General features: G+C 43.0%; 1 protein-coding gene and 1 long non-coding RNA gene across 5 annotated transcripts in view; both read left to right on the top strand.

Moving 5' to 3' along the window:
* Positions 1-24,433, top strand: part of TTLL7 (tubulin tyrosine ligase like 7) — an 81,966-nt gene that overhangs the window by 12,157 nt on the left and 45,376 nt on the right. For 3 of the 4 annotated variants that reach the window (XM_079981272.1, XM_079981270.1, XM_079981271.1), the window contains exons 2-6: positions 10,344-10,521; positions 11,337-11,468; positions 13,483-13,604; positions 15,505-15,572; positions 20,945-21,103. In XM_079981272.1, coding sequence (XP_079837398.1) covers positions 10,497-10,521; positions 11,337-11,468; positions 13,483-13,604; positions 15,505-15,572; positions 20,945-21,103 — 506 coding nt within the window. In that variant the 5' untranslated portion in view covers positions 10,344-10,496. Of the gene's footprint in view, positions 1-10,343; positions 10,522-11,336; positions 11,578-13,482; positions 13,605-15,504; positions 15,573-20,944; positions 21,104-24,433 lie in introns of those variants that run through there. The other variant, XM_079981273.1, reaches the window with a different exon arrangement.
* LOC307219002 lies at positions 11,584-13,362 on the top strand. Its single transcript, XR_013840244.1, has 2 exons — positions 11,584-11,804; positions 11,945-13,362. It is a non-coding gene; the product is annotated as an uncharacterized lncRNA (long non-coding RNA).

Below are 24,433 nucleotides of genomic sequence, written 5' to 3'. Positions count from 1 at the left end.
GATGAACTGACCGTAGGATTTTGGCTAAAAATTAAATCTGGTGGGCCAGTGTAAACCTTATTAGTGCTGAGTTTTCTTCACTTCCAGATCCCCTAGCAGCTCTGTTTGCTGCTTGCAGCATTGTCTGGAACAATGGACATATGAAACGCTGTTCAATTTATAATTCTCCTTTAGTTTTCCTTCTGTTGCTGTTTCTGCATTTCCCAGTGCATTTCTCGTTTCTCTACTGTTGGGTATAGTTTGTTTTAACCATGCTTTGTTTTGTTATCCAGTTGCGCCAGTTTCAAAGGCCTTTGCAGGCTGGTGAGCATCTTGGTGTTGGGTGGTCAAACAAATCATGGGATGAAGAAAGGCTGTTAGGCTTAGACATAATAGCTAATGTATAGATATGGAACAACAAACATTGTGGCTTGTTGGCAGAAAACAAACCATGGTTATTTTGCTGGACTGCATACACACATTCAAACAAAACATTAGTGGGTTAAACAAGCCATGGCTTATCATTTTGTGTGAACCTGGCCATAGGCATTCAGTCGTGTCAAACAAGGGAGAACTGTACAGGCAACCATTGAGTTATGCATCTCCATCACCATCTGCAAGAAGCTTTTCTAGGGGAAAGATTTTGGTGGGCTGAGTGCAGCTTATGTGTCCACCCTACCCAATAACCATGGGCTTAGTGATGAACTAAGCACAATTTTTTAGTTTTGAACGCATGGAGAACTTTCAGACTTCCATTTCAGACTTTCGATCTGCAGTCATTACGATTAGACTGTTTTGAGGACGGAGATTTTCGCAATTTGCTAAAATGCCCAGAGCTGTGAAAAATAATACAGTAGACAACTTTAATACGATGTTTTCAGCCGGCCTCACAACTTAGTTGTTTTTGGCTTTTCATTGTGTATGCATCAGAAGGGAAAAATGATTTAAAACAAAAAACAAAAAAAACCAACAATGTATTTTGAATCATTGTGACCTTTTCTGGGACATTATGGTGAAGGGAAGACAATAAACCTAAGAAATTTAAAACAACGCTCCACCCCAAATGAAAAATAACCCTTTCTATAAGCATTGGCCTGAGACATCCTTCAATGCTTCAGCTGCTTACAGCCCAACCTATATGCATGCTTGTTTGAAAACAAATCTGACTGAGTTCAGCGAGAGTTCATTGGTGCGTAGGATTGCAGCCTTAGGCTTCGATGACATGTTATGTTTTAATGGGTACACACTATAGATCTGCTTTGCATATGTTCTAAAACTAGTGTTTGAAGTGGAAGCATACATTTATTTCACCTGCAAATATATGCTGCCGAGAGCTGTGACTGTCAGTCTTTTTTCCTCACAGACGCTCTAAATGCAATTTTCAAGCTTATTTCTCCATGCAGGGAAGTCTCACCCCCCCCCCCTCCCTGGATTGGCTCTCATTTCCTGCCTCTTACATTGCTGCCAGTGCTGAGCTTGCTTGGGAGGTGGTACTAAGACAAGGGCAGGATTGTGACCCAGTGGAAACTGCCTCCCCGCGAGAGAGTTCTTAATTGTTTTGTTTTTTTGGGTTGTGTTCTGAGGCAATATGGAATACACACTTTGGAAAATGAACCAGTCCGGAAGGAAGACATATGTAACACAAATTTAGCCATGTGTCAACAAAGTTATTTTTACATTTGCTGTGTGTGTGGAGGATACTAGCTATATTCTTCTATGGTCACATTAGTCTGTGTTTACTTCTAAATTTGTCCTTGGACTGACATTTGCTTCTATTTTTAGCTGCTAAGAAGCATAGCTACATGCTTTATTGTGAATGTTTTCATTTTGTTTTCGAAAGCACCTATGGCCTAGTTTGCTGGTACATGCGCTTATTTTGTTTGCAGGGATGGAATAGGTTTCCCTTTCTCCATGGCCTGCAGCTTTTAAATGAGTATGAACCATCAGAGTACAGAGGGGACTTAAAATATGCAAATGAAGCTTATAAAATAGTCTTCAATGGTTATTAGTGACTCAGAGGCCCAACTTTTAACCCCACCTGGCAATACGAGATCCACTTCTAATTTTCCACCTGATGTGTGGCTGATACCAGAAGTATCCACACAAGGATATTGCCTGTCTTGGATGCATTTTGTGAATGTCCCCAAAGACAGGGGGAAGATGGCAAGTTCATAGCTGTCAACTTACAGATTTGAAAATAAGGGACCAGCAGCCTTGAAAATAAGGGACCAGCAGCCAAAATAAGGGACCTGCAGCCTCACCTGTTCCAGGCACTCCAGTCTTCCTGTCCTCCTGCAGTCTGGTCAAACTCATGCTGGGTAGCTTCGAGAACACTGTCCAACCAACTTTGTAACCAGAGGTTCAACTGAATAGAATCTGAATCACATGCACCACAAGGCCTATGCAGCCTCAACTTAAGATGGCTCCCCGGCCTGGGTTTGCACTGCAAAATTTGCAGCAGCACGTGCAACAAAATGGCGTCCAGCATTCAAAAACCCCCTCAGCTTGCATTAACTAGCCACACACAAGGCATGCAAGCTCCACCCCCCTGTCGTTCTTAGACTTCTTATTGGGTGAGCAACACAGCCAAGCAACACAGTTGGAGCCTCCCTCCTTCCTGGCCAGCAGGGAGAGAGGGAGAGGAGCTGCTTCCTTTGAAATTTAAGGGACATCATTTAAGGGACATTTAAGGGACATCCATCAATAAGGGACAGCAGCAGGACATGGCGCTGGAATAAGGGACTGTCCCTTCAAATAAGGGACACTTGACAGCTATGCAAGTTTTGGTATTAATAGTCGTTTCTCCCACACATGGGAAAACGTCTGAGTTTTCAGACACCCACAAGATACATTAGGAACCTGTCAACACTCGCCTGAGTTTCCAACAGTAGCATCATTTCTGTGTGTTCAGAAATCACTTTCTCTCTCTTCCATCTTTCCCCCTCTTTCTCTTTCCACATTTCTGGAGCAATGTTGAAACATGAAGATAGAGAGAGGAGAGGAGGAGGAGGAGGAGGAGGAGGGAGGTAGCAGGGCTGCAGGTGTTTGCAGCACACAATTAGAGCAGACCCTCCAAGTTTCCCTATTTTCCAGGGACGGTCCTGGATTTACATAAGTCGGAATGTCTCTCTTCCTTAAAGGTAAAGGGACCCCTGACCGTTAGGTCCAGTCGTGACCGACTCTGGGGCTGCGGCGCTCATCTCGCTTTATTGGCCGAGGGAGCCGGCGTACAGCTTCCGGGTCATGTGGCCAGCATGATTAAGCCGCTTCTGGTGAACCAGAGCAGTGCACGGAAATGCCGTTGACCTTCCCGCCAGAGCGGTTCCTATTTATCTACTTGCACTTTGACGTGCTTTCGAACTGCTAGGTTGGCAGGAGCAGGAACCGAGCAACAGGAGCTCACCCTGTCGCAGGGATTCAAACTGCCAACCTTCTGATCGGCAAGTCCTAGGCTCTGTGGTTTAACCCACAGCGCCACCCACATCCCAACTCGCTCTTCCTTAGGATGTCCCTATTTTCATCAGAGTAATGTTGGAGGGTATGTTAGAGAAGTGTGGTCTAGTAGCTCATACAATGCCACATGGTGCCCCCCCTTCATCTACCCCGAAGAAGAGTTCTGTGCAACACAAAAGCTGATGTGCTTCATCGTGAGCCTTCTTATTAAAAGGTTTCCTTTTACTGAAACTGCGAACACGGTGCACTACTTCCTTCCAAAGTTTAAAGCAGAATAGGACAAAAGCGCAAAACTGGTAGAGGGGTGTGTGTGTGTGTGTTAAAGTGACCTAGTTTGAAAGAGGGGGAGGGAGGGAGAGAAAGAGAGAAGTTATTGCTGATGCTCTTTCTCCTTGATGTATCTGCAGTGCTCTCTTAAGTGGTTGTACCAGTGAGAAGAAGAAATTCTGTTCTTAGAAAAATCGATCTGCTAGACTCTGAAGTAAATGCTGGGGCAGCAGTACAGCCAACACCAGTGAGCACATATTGAAGATAAAGCGCATAAGATGTGCTCACCTTCAGATCTTTCATCCTTTGCCAGTAGAGAGCAAGGCTGTTTGAATAACTCTGTTTTTGACAGCTAAATCCTTCTCAGATATCTGCTTTATGAATACAGGGATTTTTAAACATGTGACCAAGATTCCTAGGCAGCAGTGATGCATGACTTCATCTTCTTCTTCTTCTTCTTCTTCTTCTTCTTCTTCTTCTTCTTCTTCTTCTTCTTCTTCTAATTCTACAAAATGCATTTCACTCTGATTTTGACTATGCCTACATGGTGTGCGATTTAAAGATTATAATTTCCGAGGATCCCGCGTTGGGCTGCCATTATGGCTTTCATTCTGTACAGCGGCCAGCGCTAATCATCATAACTAAGGCTTGATGGAGGGGAGAAGAGGACGTTTCATCTAAAATGTCAATCCAGACCCTTTGGTTCATGAAAAAGGATCCTTTGGGCACCCATTTACTTGTCTTAATGGCATTGCATCTGTTTTACACTGCGACAAGGCTACCTTGTGCAGAGTTCAGGCTGAATTCTAACAGGGAGCAGAGCTCTGATGTTGCTTCAGCGGCAGTCAAACTTGGACTGAGCAGCTGTGTCCCAATTGCAAGCTGTGCCTTCCCCGAAAGGTGCCTTTTCAGTTAAAGGGGACCAGTCCACACCGACAGTCTTGGAGCTGGGGAGAATCTGGTCTTCCTAGGGCTTCTGGGCTGGAATTGTCTGAGTTGGAGCATGGTTGAACCCTCATCCTAAATGATTCAGTAGTTCCCTTTGACCATGCAGAGTGTTTCACGAATACTGTGTCAGTAATCCTTGTGACAACCATGTGTTGTTGTTGCCACATTGCCATGCAGATGCCTGTGGCTGATTAGGAGAGGCTTGCCTGAAGAGACCTACCTTCTGTGTAAACATGGTCCAGCTGCGAGTTGAGGCAGGCATTTATGCATTTCCCAGACTGTAATGCTGTGCCAGCCGTAGCAAAGCATTTGCAAGTTTTGATTTGGAGAATTGTAGAGTTGGAAGGGACCACAAGGGTCATCTAGTCCAACCCTCCACAGTGCAGGAATATTTTGCCCAACGTGGGGCTCGAACTCACGAGCCTGAGATTAAGCGTCTCGTTCCGTACCGACTGAGCCACTCTCACCTTCAGAGAATACATTAGCAATATGGTAAATGCATATTTCTCCTGCCAAGCTAGCAGTTCGAAAGCACGTCAAAGTGCAAGTAGATAAATAGGTACCACTCCAGCAGGAAGGTAAACGGCGTTTCCGTGCACTGCTCTGGTTCGCCAGAAGCGACTTAGTTATGCTGGCCACATGACCTGGAAGCTGTACGCCGGCTCCCTCGGCCTATAGAGCGAGATGAGCGCCGCAACCCCAGAGTCGGTCACGACTGGACCTAATGGTCAGGGGTCCCTTTACCTTTTTAAATGCATATTTAGAAATATATTGTGTTTCTGTGGTGACATTTTGGTTCTAAATTGGATGGAAAAGAAGAGGAAGAAGGGACCCCAAGCCTGGGGTGGGGTTTGGGTGAGAGAGGCACAAAAGTTCCTGAAAGGTTTAGAGAGTGTACATGCGCCATTTTCTGGGTGGTTCCCCCCTCCATCTTGCTTTTTTTCTTTTCTGCAAGTGATAAACAGCAGAGCTCTTTCTGACAGAGCAAGTAAGGCTGCAATACAATTGCTAAATGCTAAGTACCCCTCTAAACTTTGGGGAACTCTTGCAGATGCTCATGCTTTGAAATGGCTTCTCTGAATTTGCCTCCTATTCAGCAGTGGGGAAATTGTGTTGGTGGAAGAGGCATGTTCGGCTCAGCTCTAAATCTTCCGTTGTACAGTGGGACCTCGGGTTACATACGCTTCAGGTTACATACATTTCAGGATACAGACTCCGCTAACCCAGAAATAGTACCTCGGGTTAAGAACTTTGCTTCAGGATGAGAACAGAAATTGTGCTTTGGTGGCGCGGCGGCAGCAGGAGGCCCCATTAGCTAAAGTGGTGCTTCAGGTTAAGTACAGTTTCAGGTTAAGAACGGACCTCCGGAACGAATTAAGTACTTAACCTGAGGTACCACTGTACTGCAGTTTCCCATCTATTTAAAAGAAAAGTTGTCTGGCAGAGCAGACTTCTCTGAAATGGAAGACGTTTGCGGCATATTGCGAGATATTTCTCTCTCTTCCAAGCATCGGAGAATTCCTCGTGCATAAAAATACACGGTCACCAGATCACGTTTGTTCTTAAATGCTGGTTTTAGTAATTACATGAGCACAAAGCTTTCCTGCTAACTTCGCGAGTGGCTCTTCCTGCATGGTGCTGAGTTCTGGCGCCAGCATTTCAAGGCATGATGAAGACTGGGCACCCTGAGGTCAGGGTTTGCAGTGACTTGAAATTACAGATCCAGTGGACCTTGCAATGTCGTCATGCTTGTCGCTTGGAGGCAGCAGAAGGTTAGCTTGTAAATTGAGCTGGGTTTTTCATGGCTTTCCTTCGGGGTAATTGAGGTCGAGAAACACGTGTTTCTGAATACACAGACTCTCCATTTCCATTAATGCAGGGAAGGGAGTTAATTCCTTGCCTGACCCTCCCATTTGTTTTGCAGTTAAGGTGCCATATTATGTTTGGAGTCTGGTTTGACAACGTGGGCTTCCAGGTGTGGCCTGTCTGTTTTTAGGTGATTCCAGGTTCAGTGTCTGTTATCTCTAGGAAGGGCTAGGAAAGACCCTTCATTGAAACCACTGTGATCCAGCACAGAACAGGCACCTCCTTAGCTTCATAAATTGAAGCTGACTCCTGAAAAGACAGAGGTGTTATGCGTGCTGAGTTCTCAAATCTGTGAAGTGGTAAGATGCCCTGCTCTGGGTGGGGTTGCAGTACTCTGAAAGGAGCAGGTCCATAGTTTAGGGACTGGATGCAACCTTATCCCTGGAGGCTCAGGTAGCTTTGGTGACTAGGAGTTCCTTTTTCCAGCTCTGGCCAGCTACAGACCTTTTGGACATAGATGATTTGTCTACGGTACTCTATGCTCTGGTTGCTTCCAAACTGGTCTATTGCTATGTACTCTAAATGGGCCTGTCATTGAAGACAACTCAGGAGCTGAAACTCCTGAGTAGTAGTAGTAGTAGTAGTAGCAGTAGTAGTAGTAGTAGTAATAACAACAACAACAACAACAACAACAAATAAATAAATTAATATGATATGTGTGTTCCTGTGCGTCTAAAGTTTACCTCTGATTCTGGACTTGTAAAAGAGTATAGGGAAATGATCCATAATGACTTGAAGAAATGTTTAAAAGTACTTTCCCAAAAAACCCAGAGTCCTTTCTGTTGGGGATAATTCAGACTGAAATTCCCAGGTTATTTATGTATGCTACTACTGCAGCCCGTGTTTTGTTAGCCCCCAAAATGGAAAACGAGCGAGGTCCCAACTAAAGAATAATGGAAACTTAAGTTGACGGAATATGCACAGCTTGCAGACTTAACATATAGAATAAGAGAACTAGAAGAACATACATTTAAAGAAGATTGGAAAATGTTTGTTGAATATTTGGGAAATAATTGTGTACAGCTGAAAACACTGTAAACAAGTTTTGATGGATGCAATAATGGAATAATGAGTGGTATAGTTTTTGTAAAATATGCAGGGATTTATGATATGTAAAATGAACCATGGAAAGAGAAGAAGGGAAGACTGATATCTTAAAGATGCTGGTCTTCAAAGTCCTAGTCCAGCCCTACAACTACTACACTGTAGGAAAACAATATAAGGGGAAATTATAACCCCACCCCTCCTAGTCCTGCTGTCCCAATCCAATTCACTTGGCTGCATTGGGGGCTGGGGGCTGGGTGGAATTAAAGGAATAGGCCATCTGAAAATGGCTCACCAATATTTCTTTCTAGTTAGGACCTTATTACACTTGGGTGTAGGAACTAAGTCTCCAAGGACAAGGGAAGGCTGCATGTTAGCAGCTGTTCTGATTTTTTTCTTTTGTTACATAATCAACACTTTTTGAACTAATGAGTTGAATCACGACGATTATGTTGTTCCTGCAATCTGCTGGCAGCAACTGAAAACATGAAACCCTTTGCAAAAATAGCCAAGGTGATGTTCCAAGAATGGCTGGCTGATTTGCAATGTGTTCCATTAAAACTAATCAGTTGAAACGCCAGTTGTTACTGGATTCCCTTCCAAATATGCATTGATGAAATCCTTTTCTCAGATTAGCCTGATATTGCATATGCCATTTTGGGTGGGCTTGGCCCTGGAAGTGGACAAGTCCAGATCTCAACAATCAAATAATTTGGCCCAGCCCAAGACCTTATCAGAGATGCTCTGGAGAGACATTCTCTGGCCTTCGCTTGGTTCTAGCAACTTGTAGAGGGAGGCAAGATAATGTATTGGCCCAAAGTCAGGTTGTCATACCTTTTCTCTCACTCTGTATAAGCCATGGTTTGTTTAACTGGGTTAGTTCATTTGTTTTACTTCTGACTCTGACCCAGCTAACCATGGTTTGTTTGACGCTGACCCAGCTTGGAGATCTATCTTTGCCTAGTAAGCCAAGATATGCATGAGCCCAGTGCTTGCATACTCCCTTTTCACATCACTGCTTTCACCCTCTCTTTTTGGTACTCCATGGTCGAAGAGTTCCTGGGTTAATTAACCTTGGTTGCCCATTATGTCCAAACTGTTTTGGAGCAAATTGTGATCTGAAATGATGGTTTCAAATCCTGCTTTACTTCAGTTCTGGTAACCACAGTGTTCTGGTTTGGACATAATGGGAAGATATGGTAATTTATTCCAGGAAGTATTCAACCATGGCATACTGTGGTGGTGGCAAGGAGTGGCACAAGGCTTCTGCACATCGCAGCTTAATAATCCAACATGAATATCCAGAGACCAAGCCAACAGTGCCTACCTTGGCACTGTTGCATGCTGATTAAGACTGGAGGCAGGCAATGTTTTTAAAAGAGAGTTGGAAGTGGCAAGAGAGCAGCATCATGGTTTTCTGTGGCAAACAACACACATGTTACTTTTGTCCCTCTATCGTCTGTGGGCTTCTGAAACAAATTCAAAAACCTTTTACCAGAGGCAAAAGTGAGTCAAGTACATGTACAGTGGTACCTCGGGTTGCATACGCTTCAGGTTACATACACTTCAGGTTACAGACTCTGGTAACCCAGAAATATTACCTCGGGTTAGGAACTTTGCTTCAGGATGAGAACAGAAATAGTGCTCTGGCGGCGCGGCGGCAGCAGGAGGCCCCATTAGCTAAAGTGGGGCTTCAGGTTAAGAACAGTTTCAGGTTACGAACGGACCTCCGGAACGAATTAAGTTCTTAACCCGAGGTACCACTGTATCATGAGTGGGAATCTTAAAAGACTCAGTTCTTTTTCTGGAAGCTTTTTCAGAGAGCTGAAGATTTAATAGAGAATGGAGCTTTCTGCCCCAGTGCTGATGAGCATTATGTTCATCTACCCGTTGTATATTTTTAATCCTCCTGAATGAACAAAATAGGCTGTGTCGATGGTGTCCCATGCACTTCAGTGCAAGAGGCCAAGTTTTTCCTGCTCATCATTTACATTAATGCCATTCTGTAGCTGTTCTTCGAGTGCCTGTTCCTTGTCATCTGCAAGCCTTTTTGTTTATAGTCCAGATAAGCTATTGGGAGTACAGTATGTGCAGTCAAGTCCATAACTGGCCAGAAAATCACTGTGGCTTGTAATGCACTCAAGACATGGCATTCCTCCTACCCTTTTAAAACTGTAATATATTATGCATCAGTCAGGAGCATAGTAGAGCTTCTGTCATCAGTATTAATCTGACATGTTAGCAAAAAAGTGGTTTCTTTCCTGATAGTTATGTGGTTTCCCCTCCCTTCCTGTGACTGTGTAGCAAGTTTAAATTGGCTGTGGCTTGAATTTGACAGGTTTGGTACTTTTACATCATAGCTACATTTTTCCACAATGCTACTTGATGTAACTTTGGAATAAAGAGAATGCCCATGGGTGACAGTCAGCTAAGTTTTACTCAAGAGTAGGTTAATGGTCTTCGGCTGGTTCAGACTCACCTCAGACACCCAACCTTCAACTATGCTGGGCAACATCCGGAGAATTTAGTGGCTGTAATGATTATTCTGCATGTCTTTTCTAAAACAATATGTGAGATCAAATTTTAACGCAATAAATACTGGAACACGTTTTGGAAAATTCCATCTTGAAGTTTATGGGTTGGATCTGAAGGTTCTCTTCCTTTGACGCTAGAATCCGATTCTTAATCTGTACCTTAAAAAAAAAAAAAAACCCCACTGCTTTCTAACCTTGCATTTTACTTTGTCCAAATTATTCGTAATGGGTTCATGTCTTTATTAAATGCAGGCACCTGTTTCTTTTTTGGAACTGAGTTTCGCCACAGCCTTGAACTGACATGGTATGACAAGAGCTTTCAGAGAACTGGCTTGGAGGGCCTTTGAAGTTTCCTGAGTGCGTGCAGCAGGATTTGGGCTCAGCTATTGCACCTTACCAGTGACCATGCCATCCTTGCCCAATGAAGGAGGTAGGCGTCCACCTTGCAAAAGTATCTTGGTTATATTTGGTCAAAGACAGACGTTGCAAAATTCCAAGGCCTGCCAATGCCATGTGCGGGATTGGGTAGCACACATGCACCACCTCTACTGCATATGCCATAACTCATGGCACGAAGCATATTTCTGATCCCTGCCATTCTTTCATATTAAAAGGGGGGTGGGAGTGGCTAGTTCCAGGGTTACCTGAATTATGTGCTTCCTGATGTACATGCATATAAACCGTGTTCCCATGCTTATGCGGTGTATACAAAGTGGGAGAACCACACACGGTCTCACTGTTCCTTCATATGACCAAGGTGTATTCTAATTTGTATTTTAAGAGATTTTATAAAATGCTCACATTATATTAATTCAGAGAGGAGGTGTGTAGAAAAATGAAAGTGCAATATGTTTACCCAAAAGAATAAAATAAAATTAACGGTACGAGACTGGAAGGTGAGCTGTGGACAGTAATTTTAAAATGCCATTCAGAAAAGGCCTGGGCTCCTGAAATAGTCTTGGGCATGCACCTAAAAATATAAAATAGCCCTGCGCCTGCATCTCGTTGGAGCAGGGCTGAGACTGAGTGAGCTGTAAATTGCTCCAAGATGTTTGCAATACCTTATCGACCTAAACCAAAGGGAAGTCCTCCCTTTTTAATTTGGTTTTTCTACTTTTGTTATGCCTCCTAAGACCAGGTGACAAAGAAACTTACCTGTGTGTTCAGTTCACCTTTCGTAACTATGTGCAAGAACTTTGTGATGGTATTATAGAATTTTATCCCCCCCTCCCTATTTTTAAACAGATAACCAAGGGACCTCTTCTCTGACTTTGAGCTCGGAGCTGCCCTACCAAAGCACAATAAGGAGGAAAGTCAGAGAGAAGAAAAAACACGGAGCAATCACTGCGAATGTCGCTGGCACAAAATATGAGATTGGTAGCAAGCTACATATTCTGCTTACCTTACAATTAAATTATGTGATAAGAATAAAGAAAAGTGGATGGAGCAAGGACAGTTACATAGCTAAAAAAGCTTCCAGGTCAAAGTATGATAGAACGTGATACTATTGCTATTGTGGCTTGTGGGTTGCCATGGGCATCTTGTTGGCTACTGCGAGAAATAACCGGGCTATCCGAATTTCTGGTCTGATCTTATTATGTTCTTAGGGAATTGATGAACCACCCTGGGATCTTCAGATGAAATATACAAATTTAAGTAAAAAAAAAACTATTATAAGTAGCCACTGAGAGAATAGCTCAGTTGGTTAGAGCAGTGTTTCCCAACCTTGTGCCTCCAGCTGTTTTTGGACTACAATTCCCATCATCCCTTGCCACTGGTCTTGCTAGTCAGGGATGATGGGAGTTGTAGTTCAAAAACAGCTGGAGGCACAAGGTTGGGAAACACTGGGTTAGAGCATGGTGCTGATAATGCCAAGGTTGTAGGTTTGATCCCCATATGGGACACTTGAGTATTAACTGAATTGCAGGGGGTTGGACTAGATGATCCTCAGAGTCTCCTTCCAACTCTATGATTCTATAAACCCAGACTGCCTTTATGAAACTCCTAATATTTCCCCACCCAGGCACTGATCAGGCCTACAGCCTGCATCAACCTTTGCTGTATGAGTCGCACTTCCAGATGTTTTGAATGCAGAGTCAGCAGCCAGTCTTAGCACCCTAAAACTCTGGTTTATTTATGCTTGGTTGAAATGTCACCTGAGAGAGAATAGCTGCTTAAAGGCTTAGTCCCGGTTCTGTAAGAGCTCACACATTTGCTGGAATGTGTGCGTTAAGTGCCTTCTATTAAACCATCCCAGCGTCTAACGTTTAACAGGACTACTCACAGTGCATTAAGCTCAACGCCTCACCCATTTCACATTAATTTTACACATGGCTTGCAAAAGAGCAGAGAGCGCATTTCTTGCTGGGCCGGAGGTTGGCTTTTTACCTTCTGAGTTTAGTCACAGGAAATTAGGTCTTGGGGGCTTATGACGAGGGCGCTGTCATTTGAATAGTCTTCCTGTAATTACCATTCAGAACATCATTCTCTGGAGGGGGTTGTATGGCAGGTCTCCAGCTGCCCTTTCCGTAAAAAGATTTCCATACCTGTAGAAATGCAACTGGGTCTTCTGATATCCCCTCTGTTTCATCATAAGACTCAAGCATCGCTCTGTTGCCTTTAGAAACATAGGAAGAAACAACAGGAAGCAGCCCAAACAGACCTCAGTATTGTCTACCCTGACTTGCAGTGGCCCTCCAGGGGTTCAGGCGTGGCTCTCTCCCAGATCTACCTGGCGATGCTGGGGATTGGATCTGCATGCCATGCAGATGTTCTGACCTTGAGCTATGGCTCTTCCAGGTTTGATCCCCATATGGGACTGCTGCATATTCCTGCATTGCAGGGGGTTACATGGCCCTTCCAACTCTACAGTTCTGTGATTCCCCTTTGCTCATTTTACAGCTGTGACCTCTCCCCCTGCTTTGGTATGTCAGGCACGAGCAATCGTTCTTCCAACCTCTTGTGTGCACACCAACAGATTTCTGTTTGATTATTTATGCCTAGATAAGAAATCACGCTTGCTTGTGAGGTCAACCTTCTCATCCCGTTTCACAGCCAACATATTGCTGCCGATCTCATGTCAGAGGTGCAGCTGAGAACTAAATGGGTTATTCCTCAATCATTTTTGGTTGAGTGACAAGCTCTTGTCGGTTCCTTTAGCAAGCTAATGTTTGCTCCCAGCCCCAGCAGCACAATGATTAAAACTATGCAATCGGCAGGATTAGATTTGCAAAATTAAATATCGCAAGGTGAGCAGCACAAGTTTTTTTTTTTTTTAAAAAAACCAATAATAGCCTGTGTGCTAGTACTGCTGTATGACTAAATTATGTGTACTTTCCCTCGGAGTCTAGTTTGATTCCCCCCCGCCCATGTACCTATTCCTCTCTTGCAGTACGTGTAGTAATTGAAGAAATGGGCTATGTAAAGACTCGGGACGACGATGAGACTGCAAATCTCATCTGGAGTGATTGCGCCGTGCAGCAGGAAAAGATTGCTGAGCTCCGAAACTACCAGGTACAAAGAAGAAATAACTAGGTAGCCTTGGGCACTTTGATCAGGACAGTAGAAGAAATAATAACATTTCTGTATTGCTCAAACTTTGGGGGGGGGGGAGAAATCTGTATATTTGATTGTGCATTCATGATTATGTACTCACTACCTTCTACTGACATAATGGGAAGCAAGAGATGACTTTCTTGTTTGTAGAGGTCTGCTGGATTTCATTGAGGGGGGGGGGGTGATGTGCAACTGATTCTGCATTTGGTGGTTGCACATTTCTCTCCACACACACACAAAAATACCTTTTTGCTAATGTTGCACCACCTGAAGCTGATGGACAGCTTCAGTCTTTCTTGTTCCCAAACCAAAAGCTGGTAACATGAGAAAAGCACTCTCAGGCTTCTGTGCATCAGTTAAATACAGTAAGCAAGTGAAGGTGTTGGCATGCTGATTATATGTCTTCATTCAAATAGGCCCTCGCCCAATCTGCGTGCCTATAAGTCAGTCACTACTACTCTGTAGATGAGTTTACCCAGATATGCCCACCTGAAGAGCAGCCCACTGATTCACCCTTTCATCTGTGTTTATCAACATGCCTTTGCTCTTCTGTTTTTGCTTCAGTTTTCCTAAAAGGAAATCTGATTGCCCAGAACTTAGTTAATGGAGTTCCACAAAGAGGTCCCAGTAACTAGTGTGCTTGGATGTAAGTCTGGGAGATCAGGGGTAATCACCATGGTTCTCCCCAGAAGTTGAGGACTCCAGTTCCCATCCTCCCTGGCCATTGCCCCTGGAGCTGATGAGAATTGTTTCCCACACCTTGTGGCCCATGTTGGCTACCCCAAGTCTAGATCCTGGCACGGCCGTGAACCCAACATGGTGCCCCTTTGCTTCTCATGCTGCTTCATTTAAAGGGAAAATGTTGATAATCCTCCACGTGCGATTGCTGTAAGATTAAACGGGGTAGGAATGATAAGGCCCCATACATTGCTATAAGTAGGAGGGGGGTCATATCACTGCACAGTTCAAAAGTTCGTGTGAGGGCAGTTGTGGAGCCGTGAAGGCTAACTGCATCTCCACTACACGCCTAATCTTATTCCTCCTTTTGACACAGCAGTGGAACGTGGGGATATGGCTCTTGCATGCAGCAGAAGTTAGGAGCAGCTCATGCAGCCCCATAGCTCTCTTATATGGTCTTTCAGTGCTTGGCGGGGTGGGGTGGAGAGTGAGTGCCTGAAACCCAGTACAGTGGTACCTTGGTTCTCAAACGCCTTGGTACTCAAATAACTTGGAACCCAAACACTGCAAACCCGGAAGTAAGTGTTCCAGTTTGCGAACTTTTTCCGGATGCCAAAAGTGCTCCGTTTTGAGTGTTACGCTTCCAATTTGAGTGCCACACTTCTGTTTTGAGTGTTACGCTGAGGTCTTTCTGTTTTTGCTATTTATTTTGTGTTTTTGTTTTTGCAGCTTTTTTGTTTTGTTTTTGTGAGTATGTGGAACCCAGTTCAGCTACTGATTGGTTGATTGTGTGACTGCAGTACATTGTTTATTCCTTTCATTTTATGGATCAATGGTCTCATTAGTAAAATTCATGTTAAATGGCTGTTTTAGGGGTTATTTTTAAAAGTCTGGAACAGATTGATCGATTTTGCATTACTTTCTATGGGAAAGCATGCCTTGGTTTTGGAACGCTTTGGTTTTGGAACAGACTTCCAGAACAGATTAAGTTTGAGAACCAAGGTACCACTGTAATAATGAAACAGGTCCATGCTGTCTAATAGATTTCCAGCATCTACCTAGCATAATTAATAGCGGTCTCTTGTAGGTACTGATTTCGTTACAAGTCTAAAATAAATTCTAGTAAGTTCAATTGCTGACCCTTCCCTAACATATGTCTTTCCCTCTTTTCTCCCACCAGAGAATCAACCACTTTCCAGGAATGGGCGAGATCTGTAGGAAGGATTTCTTAGCAAGAAACATGACCAAGTAATTTCCTTTTTAATTTTTGTGTGTAAAGGAACGCAGGTTAATAAACTCTTTTTTTTTTTTTTTTTTTGTAATGTAGCATTGTTTTCTGACACCTAGGGACCTTGTGGGTCAGTTTTAGCCCCCGAGTTTTATCAAGACCCTGTTGTGAGTAACAGATGGCTGGGTAGTTACAATAGTTATGTGGAACGCTCTGATTCAGAATCATCAGTTCTCTAGAATATCATTTGAATGGGAGATACAGAAAGGGAGGACTGTTCCTTCCATGCCCTACTGTGAAGAAGATGGGCCTTCTTATGGTCTCTTTTTTTGATGGACTTTCCTTATGTTGTTATTAGTGTGGCCCGATCCTCTGGCTTGACTGGTTAGGGAACTGCTCTGCACACTCTTATTAGAGTGGTAAAAAGCTTCCAATAGCTGATTAGCCCAAAAATGGAAAACGAGTGAGGTCCCAACAAAAGAAGAGCGGCAACTTCAGCTGACGGAATATGCGCAGCTTGCAGACTTAACATACAGAATAAGAGAACAAGAAGAACATAACGTTTAGAGAAGATTGGAAAATGTTTATTGAATACACGGGGGAAATTGTGTACACTTGAAAACGCTGGCAGCATTAAGATAAATTCAACAGTGTAAATAGGTTTTGATGGATGTAATAATGGAATACTGAATGGTTTAGTTTATGTAAAACATGCAGGGATTTATGATATGCAAAATGAACCATGGAAGAGAAGAAGGGATGATATATACACACACACACACACACACACACACACACACACACTGGTGTATGTATGTGTGTGTGTGTGTGTGTGTGTGTATATATATATATATATATATATATATATATATATTCCAATAGCTTTACCTCCAAAGAAGTAGGGAAATCTTTCCAAGCAGCAGACAAGAAATAAAAAGATGGGTTTTGTACGTAACCATTTCCCCAGGTATGTCTTAGTGCATGTGTTCCTCAGCTAGGGCAAAATGCCTGTTTGGTTCTTGGACCAATGTCTGGAGCTTTGAGCGGCCCTTGTCTCTGCTGTTGTTGGGATATTGCCAAAAGGCAATTTTCTGCACAGAGCCCTTTGTGTGGTCTTGATGAGCGCTCCCTGCATAAAGTGAAGGTTATGAGATCAGGTCCCTTATTGATATTAGGTTCTTTCTCTCTGTGTGTGTTTGTCTGTGTTTGTGTCTGTGTGTGAAGAATTAGGATTTTGAACAAAGATATAGACCAATGCAACACCTGCTATCTAGCTCCTTAATGCAGGGATGGTCACCTAAATTGTTTTGTGTGAACTGTGTGTATTGGTTAGATTCCCAAGAATCTGAGCTTTTCAAATTAAAGACCATGTAGCTTAATGCAGATCTGCAGAAAGAAAGAAAATTCTTGGGGGGAGAGAGGAAAACAGGCTAGGGGTGTGGAATTATGGCTCCATCCAGTAACACAGATCATTTCTGGTTCTGGAGCCCAACTCAGAGAAAAAGTACTATTGGGGAAAAGAATTGTGAGGAGGGGATATGGCATAGGTCGCTTGCAGGTGGTTAGCATTCCTCAACTGCGTGTTCCTTTTTCTCTTAAAATTGGACCACTCACCCTCATTTCTATGAGGGTGGGACAGACCTGCGTTTAAAACATGGGTCTGCCACCTTGGCATTTAGCTTAGCCCTAGAACAAATAAAAAAAAAGACTTGGGCAGATTGAACAATTTTGAATCATGGGCTTTCGATTACTCAACAGAGCTCACCCCCCTTTCCTTGCTTTGTGCCCCTCAAAATAGGGTCAGGCAGGTTGGGCGATCCCCCCCAGAACAGCATGCAGCGAGAGGCGGGGGATTGTTCTGTCTGGCAGGCTGAAATGCTCATGCAGATCCGACGTTTGTGCGACATTGAATCATACCCATTAATTATAGTGTAGCTGGGAGTTCGTTTTAAGAAAGCATGCTGCAGAAGTGGCAAAACAAATCTCCTCGCTTTTGTTCTAAAGTGGATGTCTAGAGGCAACTGTGTGAATGAAAAAAAAAAAAAGGGAACAGTGACAGGCATGACAGTGTATCTGAGGACACCAGCTGAGAAAATTGGATTCGGCAACAAGCCCTGTTGCCCCATATTTTCATCTCTTATCTTCTCATCCCCGCCTTGGCTTCAAAAAGTTAATACATTCTGATGTGCAATTCAGAGCTATTATAAAATAAGGAAGTAGATGTGCTTAGACTGTTGTCGTCTGTTGCAGTCGGCGTTTGGGTTTAAGGTACCTGCTTCCATTTTGCCTTTTGCAGGGAGGGAGAGAGACAGAGAGAGAGAAAGAATGAATGCCTTCTATTGCTATATAGGGCATCCTGTCTAATCTACAAGGCCTTAGAGCAGCTCTCGATAAAGAGTCACTTGCTTTTTCATATCTCTATTATATTAGAAAGGGCTGCCAAGACTCACGAGGCCAGTAATATGGAAGTGCAAGAAGAGAGGACCAGAAGCAGCACCAGAATGAATATAGGAAGTGGCCTTATACTGAGACAAACTATTGGTACATCTGGTCCAATATCAACTACCCTGGAAGTAGCTTTCCGAAGGATACAGTAGGGATCTTTCCTAACCCTAGATGCTTTAGTTGAGATTCCTGCAATGCAGGGGGTTGGACAAATTCAGTGGTGGCCAAACTCAGCCCTTTTGGGACTACATTTCCCATCATCCCTGACCACTGGTCCTGTTAGCTAGGGATGATGGGAGTTGTAGTCCCAAAACAGCTGGAGGGTCAAATTGAGCCACCACTGGACTAGACAAATCATTAGGGTTTCTATGATTCTATGAATTCTTTGATGTTCTTCGTTCAAAGCATGTGGTCTACCACTGAGCCCTGGCCCGGTAGGAAATCCGGGCCTAAATATAACATAGCCCCCTTCTGAGCACATCTTTATATTTTACACATGTGAAGCAGCCACCCTCTTGGTTCAAATGGGAATAAGAACAGGATCACATCTTTCCATTTTAGGTGCTCGTAGTATGCTCACCTTGATTTTGAAAGGTGTAAGTCCTCTTTTGATGAGTCTTGTTGTTCTGTGCAGAGAGGTATCCTGAGTTTAAACTTGGTCCAGAATAGGAGAGGGAAATGTTCACATTTGCAAGTTAATTTCTTGGCAAGAAAGAAAGGTGGAACAGAGGGAAAGTTCTCTGGCATGAGCTCCATTAGCTTTCATTCAAAAGGGACTTACATAAGTGGCCTGAGGCCTAGGCAAAGATTGAAAGCGTCAGCTCACTGGTGGAAGGAGTTGTTCCTAGGAAAAAGAAAGCTCCCATATGTGGGTTTCTTTCTTTCTGTGGATTATTGTCACTTTTGCTGCTAATGAGATTTCCCCATCTTTTGTCTTGTGGATTAGTAAGTGGGAAAGAGGATCAGCTGTGTGCATCAGCATCCCTGAGCTCTGAATTACTGAAACAACCACCAAGTGTATGTGAGTCTAATCTGTTAGATAGCATACTTTGGAGAATACAATACTGAGCCATTGGCCCCGTTCCTACAACCATGTTTATCACCTGATGACCAGCATGCACAAAAGACACCACAAATCACTCTCAATCACAAAGAGGGTTCATATCGCCTCATGTGGAATGCCTTTCAATGGATGGACACCTTGGATTGAGTGAGATGAATTGGCATTTCGTTTGAATGAAAGAATAAGTCCCGTTGTCACTTTTGTAGAAGTACAAACATCAAAAAACCTAGCTGAGCTGCTAAACGAGACATTAATACAATTTTGTGTGTGGTACCTCGGTTGTAATCTGAGTCACTGCAGTGCCAGTATTTGGATCTATAATGATCCTGAGCACAGCAATTAAAAAAACTACATTGGCAATTGTGTTTCGTTGCGCCGTTAGCGAGTAGTTTTTGTGACAGGCTATCTATTGTACTGAGGCCTTGATGTTCTTGGCTGCAGTCCTGGTTTTGCAGATGTGCTTTTCAGTTTTTTCAACTTTCATAACGAGGCAAGAAATCTAAAGCACAGACCTCTTCTTTCCAATGGCAGTCCTGCGTAATCTCCTTGCGGAATTAATACATTGCATCCAAAGCTCTTAGGCTTTTGTTTGCTGTCTACATGCCGCATGGGGTGGCATAGTGCACATGTTACTTCTAATGTTTCCCTGCACAAACAACTCTTTAAATACCTCAAACTTTAGGCATATCAAGGTTCCCCTTTACGTCAGAACTATCAGTGAATGGAATGAGCGATAATTCCCATGAATGTGTTCCTGCCTTAGCCCCCTGTAAATGAAGGAATAAACTGCAAATAGTGTAAATGGTACAAATGAATTTCAATCCCTTAAGGGTTTCCCTGTGAGTTGTTGGAGGAAGTTTCAGACTGCACAATACATAATTGAACTCAGGAAAAGAGAGAAATCCATGCATCCAAATATTAAATAGCAAATCCCCTTTTGACTTTTATGTAATCCTGCTGTTGTTAAGTTAATAATGTTCTCTGTTACGTCGGCAAACCTTTGTGGTGATACTACATGTTACAGGGGTTTTTTTGTGTCGTTTTGGTACGTACCCTGTTCATATTGATGACCTTGAGTGGGATACGATGTTGTGTAAGCGATCCTCCTCTCATACAATGGGACTTCCTCTTCCTCCTCTCTCCCCTGCAGCCTGTGCACCTCCCAGAATCTGCTCTGGAAGGTTCCTAATTCTCTAGAGCAGATTTTGAGGGCGCTGTGGGGAGGAGAGGTAAGTCAAGTCTATTGTGCAAGCAGAAGTCCATTTCCCTCTCACGCAGACTGTGTTAAATACAACCCATTTGCTCCAGTGGAACAGTTGGAGGCCCAGTCTGTTAGCATCTGAAACATAGCAGGCTTAAGCCACAAAATATGAAAACTCTTCTTTCTTTCTTTCTTTCTTTCTTCTTCTTCTTCTTCTTCTTCTTCTTCTTCTTCTTCTTCTTCTTCTTCTATTTAAAAGTTTTACAGACATACAGATCTGATAATTTCCCAACAAACACATATGTTTTGACTTTCTTCCACCCCTTTTGCAGTTTCTTATGGTTTTAATTTTTTAACACTGCATTTCCTACATTGTTCTGTTTATTACCTACTCACCAATTTATCTTTAGCATTACATTTAACCAGTGCTTTTTCTTCTGGGGGGGGGGGCACAGGGGTACGCATACCCCTAAACATTTTGAGAATCTAAGTTTGGCCCTAAACATTTGTTTAATAGAAAAAAAAGCACTGCATTTAACTGCTCGTTTTACGTTAATCCTGCTAACGAACTTGCATGTTTACAAAAACTTGTCAAATATTCCACAGATTCCCCCCCCCCCATTCTTTAATAAAAAATTCTTTCTTGGTTCGGTTTTGGCAATTCTTCTTCTTCTTCTCCCCAGAATGATCAAATCTCAGCCTCAGGAGTACAGCTTTATTCCTCGGACGTGGATCTTCCCAGCAGAGTACACACAATTCCAGAATTATGTAAAAGAACTCAAGAGAAAACGTAGACAGAAAACATTCATCGTCAAACCAGCTAACGGTGCAATGGGGCATGGGTATGTGCAGGGTTTAAAGAAGCTTCTTTAAGTCAGCCTCCTCCAACCTGATGCCTGCCGGATGTTGCTGGACTACAACTCCCATCGTCCATGATCATTGGATGCCTTGGCTGGGGCTGATGGGAGGTGGAGGCTGGGGCTCATGGGAAGGCTGCTTACAGGTTCTTCAATCTTGTGTTTCACCTGTTGTTACTATTACTGTGAATTGCGCTGAATATAGATTATATTGTTCTTTGTAAATATGACCCATGAATTTAGAAATAACAACAATGATGTGAATCGGATTTTTCTTACAGTAGTAAAAATGGTGACACGCATTCGTTTTCATTTGCTTTTTTCTTTGCTTTTTCTTTCTCTCTTTTCAAATATGACAAATACGCAGCTCAGGTCAATTCTTTATCTTACAAGAGTACCCAACACAGTTAAAGTTGTTTGCCCAGGCTTAGCAGCAATAAATGATTTTTAGTCATTTTTTAGTATGAAATGGTGTAATAGGGCGGCGCCATCGGTAATGGCGGATACCCTCTGAAACGGAGGGGGAAGCTCCGCAGAAATCGGGTCCACCGCTACAGCGAAGCGGAGGACCCTCAAAAAACCCACAGGCGGGTGAAGCCTGGGGCCGTGGGGCTCAGCGGGCACGCTTTGCGCCCCCCCGAACTGTCAAAGGAGCCCTGAAAAGAGCTCCGGAGCGGAGCGGGGGTGTAGCGCTGTGCTGGAGCCGATCGCTACTTCTGCGGAGTGAAGCTGCATAGCAGTTACCGGAGAGCGCTGGCCTTTTTCCTGTGAAACATCGGATTAAAACAGCTATCCGTGAGTAAGAATTGGGAACTTGGAAAGATCAAAGTTAAGACCAAGTATTGGACTTTGATTTTGAATCTGAAATTGAACTTGAAACTAGAAACTTGAACTTGAAATTTGAACTTGAAACTAGAAACTTTGATCGGGACTTTGAACTTGAATTTAAAATTCGGACCTGAAATCGGCAAAGTGCAAACAGGAAGTCCGCTTTGCCGATCCTGTAAATAGAATAAAAGCAAGGGACAAGGGAACTTTGAACCACTGACTTGTTTTATATAAAGAGCTAAATTTCACTGTCAGAGCAAAAGAACCCCCCCCCCCCAAGTAGGGAAGGGGGGATAAAAAATCCACCACTTTACTTTTAACACTGATCTGCCGGTCTGTCTTAAATAAATGCAAGGCTACTGTGAAAGTACTGTTTATGGACATTGTAACTTTTGCTACTGAATGCTTAGAAGGACTGGTAACAATCAAGGGAGCCTCCAAATTTATAACTTTTTTACTCTTTATAACTTTTTTACTCTTTTTTACTCTTTCACTCTTGCAACAAATTGGAAAGATAACTGGGGAGCTGATGAAGTTACTCTTTAACAATTATTGAAGAAACAACCTGGTATTCTGCTCCCCTAGAGGAACTGTGTGTTATAGCTGGGGATTTTCCACTGCAGCTGCTATTGTTTATAGCTAAGAAGGAAGCTTGGGAATTGTGTGAGTGACCTTGATTTCTAGAGGCAAGCAATGGAAGAGAAACAACCAGACAAGTTACCGCCTCCAGATAAAGTATCAACAAGAGCAAAAATTAAACAACAGCAGCAGCTGCAGGCACAGCAGCAACTCCAGCATAGAAGAACATCATCAGCAGGACTCTCTGTCCCACAAGCCACAGAAAGGGAAGAATCAAAAGGAACAGGATCGGATTCTGCAACATTAGATAAGATTTTATCGGCTCTGCAAAATTTGACAGCTAAGATTGATCAAAATACTTCAACTATTAAGGACCTGGGGCAAAAAGTAAACGATTTGGGGACGAATGTGAATTCTAACACCCAGGCGATTGACAGACTGGTGCAGGAGTCTAAAGAGACAAAGAAGACAGCGGAGGAAGCCAAAGAGAGGGTATTGGCAGTAGAACAAAAGATACCACCAATAAATAAAAAATTGGATGAATACAAGGTACAATTCTCTTTGATTGAACTTAAAGAGAAACAGACCAACTTGAGAATTAGATCGGTCCCAGAAATAGAAGAAGGAGACTTGATAGAACTGTTGACATCGGAATTTGAGGAGTGCTGGGACCTGGATCCAGAGAAAGAAGAATTTAAGATAGTGAGTGCTTTTCGATTGGGAAGGGTTAAGAGGAAAAATAGGCCGAGAGACTGCTTGATTGCCCTAAGGACAAAAGAGGAAAGAGATAAAATACTGAGTCTACATTACCAGAAAGCACTCGATATCCAAGGGGTGAGAATTGAGATTTTTAAAGATATCCCGAAATACCTGCTTGATCTTAGAACCAATTACGGAAATTTGGTGGACCTGCTAAAAAGAAACGGAATTTTGTTCAGGTGGGAATTCCCACAAGGCCTCTCGTTTACATTTAAAGGAAAGAAAATTAAGATAAGATCAGAGGAAGATAAAGAGAGTTTTCTGAGAAATTTTGGAGAAGAATTACAAAGAGAGGCCAGAACAAAAGACTCGGAAATATTAGGACTGGGACCACCTGACTTAGGAAGAACTCTCTTGGGATTGGACCAACGGAAAGAGATACCGCCGACAAACCAAGAGCAACTTCTAGGAGCAACTGGTGGAACATCAGAATAACAACAACATGTCTCTGCAGATGTTAACTTGGAATGTTCGAGGTTTGAACTCCCCCAGCAAAAGGAAGAGGATTTTTCATATTCTGAAAAAGGAACAACTGGACCTAATTTGCCTACAAGAAACACATATAACAAGACTCCAAAGGAAATTATTGATAAATAAAAAGTTAGGCCAAGACTTTATTTCATCAGACAAAGTAAAAAAAAGAGGTGTTGTGATCTACGCAAAAGAGAAATTATCACCAAAGTTTCTCCTTAAAGATGAACATGGACGATTTGTGGCAATTGAAATACAATTTCAAGGAGAGAAATTAGTAATAATCGGAGTCTATGCACCTAATGAGGGGAAATCAGAGTTTTATAAGAAACTGCATGAGACGTTAATGGACTTTATAGATCGAAATATCATTTTGATGGGAGATATGAATGGCGTTGTCTCGACATATATGGATAAATCTGAAAGACAAGTAGTCACAAAAGATGGAAGACTACCAAAGACCTTTTTTGAATTGACAGACAATATGGACTTGATTGATATTTGGAGAACTAAAAATCCCCTAGGTAGAGAGGGGACCTTCTTCTCTGAAGCCAATTTGACCTGGACTAGAATAGACCAAATTTGGATTACAAGAGGGATGGCACCCAAGATTCGAAAGGTGGAAATCTGCCCCAAAATCTGCTCCGACCATAACCCAGTGAAGATGGATATGAAACT

The sequence above is a fragment of the Podarcis cretensis genome (assembly GCF_951804945.1).
Source record: "Podarcis cretensis genome assembly, chromosome: 6".
Taxonomy (NCBI): domain Eukaryota; kingdom Metazoa; phylum Chordata; class Lepidosauria; order Squamata; family Lacertidae; genus Podarcis; species Podarcis cretensis.
The sequence above is the reverse complement of the archived record's forward strand: the minus strand, read 5'-3'. Positions and strand labels throughout refer to the sequence as shown.